The sequence below is a fragment of the Abramis brama genome (assembly GCF_963993115.1).
Source record: "Abramis brama genome assembly, chromosome: 22".
NCBI classification, from domain to species: Eukaryota; Metazoa; Chordata; class Actinopteri; order Cypriniformes; family Leuciscidae; genus Abramis; species Abramis brama.
This window is the reverse complement of record NC_139984.1, coordinates 19,725,777-19,732,680: the sequence shown is the minus strand read 5'-3', so window position 1 is coordinate 19,732,680 and position 6,904 is coordinate 19,725,777. Positions and strand designations below refer to the sequence as shown.

Genomic DNA, 6,904 nt, shown 5'->3' with positions numbered 1-6,904 from the left:
CCCCATTGATGCATATAGACCGAGCTATCACAATAGGCACATTGTCAAGGGGTTTGGCGACTTCTGGACCCACAGCAGAACATGCTTGATCTCAACAGACTGTCCACTGTAGGCTACAGTGGTAAACACTCCCATCAGAGAGAAGAGTAAACGCTTAAGATCACGCTTCATTGTATGAATTTACAGTTATGGCAGCTACAGGCTGATTCATTTTCTTATCTGACATCAAAACCTTGCTTTGTGGTACTTATTTTAATTTTTTTTTAAAAGTCTGGCTAACATGTTTCTTATTGAACAGTAGCTGATATGTGATTCTTGTCTTTGCATTGATGGAAATTTTAATTATATTGCCTATTAGTATATCACTGATTAGAGATTGGCAGAAGAAACAGGTCTTGTCATATTGTGATTGTATAATGCTTGCTGTCTTTTCAGAATATTAGGACACTGAGACCTCTACCGGTATCACTGAATATTACAGGCAGTGTAATCCGTATGACGCCGTTATAGTACGAAGTGTTATGAGCATATAGCTACAGTTCAAAAGGTTGGGGTCAGTAGGACTTTAAAAAAAGAAACAAATTTATTAAGCAAGGACTAAATGTATGACAGTAAAGAGATTTGTACAAAAATACAATTTTTTCCAATAAATTCTGTTCTTTTAAACTATTCATAAAAGTGTCTATTTTTTCATAAAAATGTTAGGCAGCACATCTGTTGGGTCACATAAAATAATCCTTAACACTTTGATATTTAACATTTGATGTTTATTTTTGATTAGTTACAAAACATAAATAGAATCAACAGTTGAATTAGTTACCATTTACAGTCGCTAAATCACCAGCAATAAGTTTAGTCCTCTATAGATTATTTGAACTTAAATAACCTTAAATTATTGGTGGTCCCCCTAGTTTTACTAAACAACTTCACCCAAAAGTTACTCCACTGTAGAAATGATTTGACTTATAATATTCCCAATCATTTGCATTGAATTAAAAACCCTCTAAAAATCAAAAATTAGTATCAGGTCGTAATCTTTGAACACACTTTTGGGGTAAAGCTGTAAGCCAGGGGAACTCAAGAAACTGTTTAGGACTTGTGTCTTATTAGATAACCACAGCTTTCTCAAACACTGATCAGTACACAATTTTACATTTTTACAACCCCTTTCAAAATACAAAAATAATGCTTTCTTTTTAGATTACATTTTTGTAACACTTCAGCAGAGGGTTATCTTTACATTTCCCATTTGTACAGATCAAATGGCTAACGTTGGAGTTTTCTTAGACACAACAGCTTTTTGCTCACCACTGTACTGTGGGTTTACTGTAAGGAGGTGGGTCTTGTCTTTAGAAAAAGGACATAAAATACTGGAAACTGTGTGATCCCAATCCTCTGTAGGCAACGGTCATGTTGACTTCTTTTTGTAACATCCACGAGCATTAGCACAATTTAAAAAGCTTCACAAAATGAATCCGTTCCTCATTCCCTGTGCACTTTAGGCTACACAATACATTCCATCCCGTCCATCTCTCACCTACTCGTTGAAAAACGCAGGATGCCTCTTTCATACAAACCTTCAGTTCCTTTTTTCAACAAAACATTAAAAACAGCCAGTTTTCTGTATATGGGCATTGCAGGTTTTTGAGTAGTCTGGTTACAGGTCTGATTTAAAGTCTGGGCACTGATATCTTGGTCTAGATGAATCACATATAAGCTTTATGATCAGTGTAGAAAAATACACCGTAGAAGGCAACCTATTTCCGAATGTTCTCCCGATCGTAAATTTGCATGGCAGTTATGTACGTGTCTATATCTTATTTAGCACCAGAGCAGTATCTGATGAAATGCCGGATTCAATGAGGAACACATCTTTTTGCCAGTGTTTTGCTGATGCGCTGCGTTCACGAAAAGCAAACTCACAGTTCACAGATCACAGTTCGGTGTTCACGGAAGCACATAACGGGACTGTGCAAAAATTGACAAGAACAAGAACAAGCTGCGTTCACTTCACTTGAGCTTTCCAAACAGCCGTCTAGTCTTGCACTCTTCACCATGGGATTAATGTTAATAGTGTAAACCTTAAAAATATGAACGCCTGCTAGTGAAAAATACTGCAATCATATTAGCTAGTTTCATTTGAAATCAAATGAAGAACTGTTTTTTTTTTTCTCAGAATCAATTGCAGGATCGTAAAAGGAATTAGTCAATGGCTATTTGTTATTCTAGAAAAAAATCTTGGCTAAATCTAAAACGTTACCGTTATTTATCATTGTAAAATATAATACATGAAAAGCATGCCTTATCCGTGCACAACACGTCTTTTCGACTGGGTTCGTAGCTAAGATGATGGCTGCAGGGTTACCATGCTCTGCGCTGGAACATGCGATTGATCTCGCCACCGGCAGAATCCGTTGTGCTCTATTAAGATGGCGCTTCACTGCTGACGTCTGCTTGTTGTCGTTTCTGTGCGTATATATAAAAAAATATTTCTTTTAAGCTATACAGACCCACGTCACAACAACACAGAAAAGAATTTAAATATCTTTACTAATTGCACTTTTTAAAATTCAAATAGTCCTTTTGTTTGAAGCACTGATAAATAAAAACAAAGAGGATCATATCTCATCTCCAAAAATTTCTCTATATAGGGCGAGTTCAGGTCCAACTAAGCCAGATATAAAACTTGACGGTGGGGAAACACACAGAGGATATGTATTGAAAAATGCAACACAAACACACACTCGCACAAATACACACACTACAGTATTTATACACCCCCATACCCACACACACCAACACGCAACCACTTGCTACTAATGTCCTTCCTGTACAGGATGTACATCGGGTATTCCTCTCCATCTTCTCAAACAGACCTCATCTCACTGCTGTCCTAAAGGAAGGGTGGACGTGGAGGGTTTGGAGTGAAGTTTGGCACTGGAGGGCAGAGCGGAGGTGGAGCACGAGCAGAAAATGGTGTCTTGATTGGTGGTGGTGGTGGCGGCGGGGGCAGAGGCAGCTGTGATGCTGGTGGCGGGGGGCAGAGGAGACCCCGCTGCAGTCATGAGCGAGGGGGAGGCGCTGGGGGGAGGCGTGCCAGACACCAGGGGCTGGGATCCTGTCAGGAGCTGGACCTGCTGCGGGTGCAGGGGACACGGGCTGTACTGCAGATGTGCATTCTGCTGGGGTAGAGGAGCGATGGGAAATTTGGTTGAAGGCGCCTGCGTTTGTCCACTGATGGTACTATAGGGGGTGGACGCCATTGTAGTCATGCTGACTGATACAGGAGTACTTAAAGGAGCCCCGGAAAACCAACCCGATGAAGCTGTTGTCTGCAAGATAGAAACATTATTTACTTATTATTTGATTTGATTTTTAGCATCCCAAATAACAATACAGAGGAATCCAAACGTCTGAAACTATATTGAAAATCAAGGATTTAAAATTGTATCTAAATCTGAAAATAATCAAGTTTTAGTTTACCTTTATACCCTTATGAATTTTTAAATGCGGAGCGAGGATCGCCCTGTGAGGTGTGGGAATGGTATTGAATTACTTGAAAACGCTCCTATTTTGCTTTTTTCTAGTGTTCTTAAAGGCACACTATGCAAGATTTGTACCTTAATATAACAGCTTCGAAATCATTTTGATGGTAAGCGAACTCGTAGTAGGGCGAATCATCCCTAAAGCAAAGCAGGAGGGGGATGCCGCTCGCAAAACCAGCAACGCAAGTTTGAGAGGTGGCTCCCCGACAAATCTCGCGAGAATCACAGCTTGCTTTACGGCATGACGTCACATCCATCAACAACATATGAAGCAGCCTCTTTGGAAGACACTAGCACGCATTTCAGATGGGAATCATGGCAGAGTCGACGAAGAAAACGAAGAAAGCGCGGTGCAGAGACGGCTCTGCGTGAGTGGTATTTACGACAGTAACGTTAAATACAAGTACTCCACAGCGACTCTAGGGGTCGCTGTTTGATAAAAACGAAAACTGCATAGTGTGCCTTTAAGGTGAAATCACGATTACCATTGTCAAGTTTTCGTGAGTTTTGGTGGACGAAACAGTCATTTCATTAGATATCCACGCAATCAGGAGGGTGAAAGATTTTCCGTCAGATTTCGCAATTGGGTTAAAGTTGGTCACTCGAATTTGCTGCACTGACCAACAGAAAGCTGCTTGTTTTGAAAGAGACTTGTGTAAGCGGCACTTCATACATTGCTACACTATTGACAATAGACAAGACTTTAGACTTTTGAATCCCACTGTGTAATCACAGCAAAATATTTTAACCTATAGGCTACAGGATAGTGCAAATGGAGACACTGTATTTGTTGCATGAATGTTTTACCTCAGTAGTCTGACCCCATCCGCCCAACTCCTGCACTTGTTGGATCTGTTTGATTTGATTCAGTGAAGGCTTAGGCTGAACAGGGCAAACAGCTTCTTTTGACCACTCATCAACAAGCTTGTGCAGTTCATCTGTGAATGTGCTCTTTCTATTGGCAGAAACCTGGCCTGAAGGACTCTGGTCTGAAAACAAAATGATGGAATCGTTAAAGATGCCATTAAATAAAGACAACGTAATCCTCATTAATTACAATACCATTCAAAAGTTTAGGATAGGTAGAGTTTTTGTAAAAAAGTCTCTTATGCTCAACAAGGCTGCATTTATTTGATCAAAGTAAATATCGTATTGGATATTGTGAAATATTATTACAATTTAAAATAACTTCTCTATTTTAATACTTTTAAAATTGTTATTCCTGTGATAGTGGAGCGGCTAAGTGATATAATCGTTCAGTTTATGATACAAGCGTGAAAATTGGCATGAGCAGTCTCCATGGGTCACTTGACAAGAAAATTGTCCGAGCCACTTGAAATTTCAAGATTTTTAATTTTTCAAGATGGCTGACACCTTAGTGGAGCAGTTAAGTGATATAGTGGTTTATTTGGTGATACAAGCATGAAAATTGGCATGAGCAGTCTCTGATGGTCACTAGACAATAAGCCACCCACAGCTACTTGAAATTTCAAGATGGCGGCCATTTTTCAAGATGGCCGACACCTTAGTGGAGCAGTTAAGTGATAGTGGTTTATTTGGTGATACAAGCATGAAAATTGGCATGAGCAGTCTCTGTGGGTCACTTGACAATAAGCCACCTACAGCTACTTGAAATTTCAAGACGGCGGCCATTTGTCAAGATGGTCACCACCTTAGTGGAGCAATTAGGCTCATGGCAATTTTCATACTTGTATCACCAACTAAATGATTTCTTAAGCCTAATTGCTCCACTAAGGTGGTGGCCATCTTGAAAAATGGCCACCATCTTGAAATTTCAAGTAGCTGTAGGTGGCTTATTGTCAAGTGACCCACAGAGACTGCTCATGCCAATTTTCATGCTTGCATCACCAAATAAACCACTATATCACTTAACTGCTCCACTAAGGTGTCGGCCATCTTGAAAAATGGCCGCCATCTTGAAATTTCAAGTGGCTCGGACAATTTTCTTGTCAAGTGACCCATGGAGACTGCTCATGCCAATTTTCACGCTTGTATCATAAATTGAACGATTCTGCCAAACATAAGCACTTAGCCGCTTCATGGCAAAGTTGAATTTTCAGCATCATTACTTCAGTCTTCAGTCACATGATCCTTTAGAAATCATGCTGATTTGATGCTCAAGAAACATTTCTTATTATTATCAATGTTGAAAACAGTTTTGCTGCCTAATGTGGAAACCTGATAAATATTTTTCAGGATTCGTTGATGAATAGAAAGTTGAAAAGAACAGCATTTATTTATAATAGAAAACTTCTATAACATTATTATTATTTTTTTTGAATGGTAATGTATTATTATTTTGAGCATGTTCTATAGCTTTAGTACCTCTATTAGCAGTCAGTGATGGAGTTTTCTCAGGCTTGCAGTATGAGTGAAGCCTGCTTTTCTCCCTACCAGAATGACTACTAGACTGCTGAAGACTCCCTGAGTGTGTGTTTTAAAAGCAACAGGAAAACCATAAAAGTGGATTATAGTAACAAACAAACAAAACAACAAAAAAAGCTAATTCTAACTCTTCATTATGGCATTACCTTGGTGTGTGACTCCGTTGTTATCCATGTGAGAGTGGGGTCGGGGCCGGAGCTTGGCTTTGGCAGGTCGGGGTCTGCGTGGGGAGATGGCGAGGGGTGCAGCGGGCAAAGGAGAGGTCCGGGGCAGGGTCATGGACAGGGGATGTCTGTGGTCTTTCAGAGAGCGGAGCTGCCTGTACAAATCCTGCAGCTCTCGGTTCTGCTGTGCCTGCAGGGACACCACCTCTTTGATGTGTCTACAAAGATAAAAGAGAGGAGGAAGTAATAGCAGATTTAGAAGTATTAGTATAAGAAGAACATCAGTGCAGAATTCAACTGCTCTCACTTCTCTCTCAGCTTATGGAGCTCTTTCCTCAAATCTTCATCCTCCACCTCGCTCTCATCGTCGCTGCTGCCCAGGGGCGAGCGTGCGTGACTCCTGGGTGGGTGGGTGGGCACTGTAGTTTTCCTCTCCTCTTTTTCCCCATCCTTCCCTTTCGTTTTCCTCCTCTCTCGCTCCAGGTCAGGTGACACAGGAGAGCTGTCCGTCAAATTTTCCTCACTTTGTTCGGCTTGTGTAACTGAAAAACGGCCAACTTTTCTTTGCGTGACTCCTTGGCTTGGTGCAGCTTCCTGCTGTGAAAGGGGCTCTGCGGACTGGGACACTGGAATCACCTACAAGAAAAGAGAATAGGAAGTAGCAGTTACTTCACAAAGTTTAAATTATTTGTGGTAACTGTAGAGACAAAAAGACAAAAAGAGACAATATGCATAAACTGACCAACAGCTAAAAAAAATTGGATTGGATGGACTTGTCATACATCAGGG

At 40.5% G+C, this 6,904-nt stretch overlaps 1 protein-coding gene across 7 annotated transcripts in view; it reads right to left on the bottom strand.

The window, feature by feature from the left end:
• Positions 1 to 745: 745 nt before the first annotated feature.
• wnk3 (WNK lysine deficient protein kinase 3) overlaps positions 746 to 6,904 on the bottom strand; it is a 55,238-nt gene continuing 49,079 nt past the window's right edge. For 5 of the 7 annotated variants that reach the window (XM_084098188.1, XM_084098189.1, XM_084098191.1 and 2 more), the window contains 5 exons: positions 6,423 to 6,751; positions 6,098 to 6,333; positions 5,892 to 5,990; positions 4,353 to 4,534; positions 746 to 3,332 (listed from right to left, as the gene is read on the bottom strand). In XM_084098188.1, the coding sequence (XP_083954314.1) occupies positions 2,883 to 3,332; positions 4,353 to 4,534; positions 5,892 to 5,990; positions 6,098 to 6,333; positions 6,423 to 6,751 (1,296 nt within the window). In that variant the 3' untranslated portion in view covers positions 746 to 2,882. The remainder of the gene's footprint in view (positions 3,333 to 4,352; positions 4,535 to 5,891; positions 5,991 to 6,097; positions 6,334 to 6,422; positions 6,752 to 6,904) is intronic. The other 2 variants (XM_084098190.1, XM_084098194.1) reach the window with 1 other exon arrangement.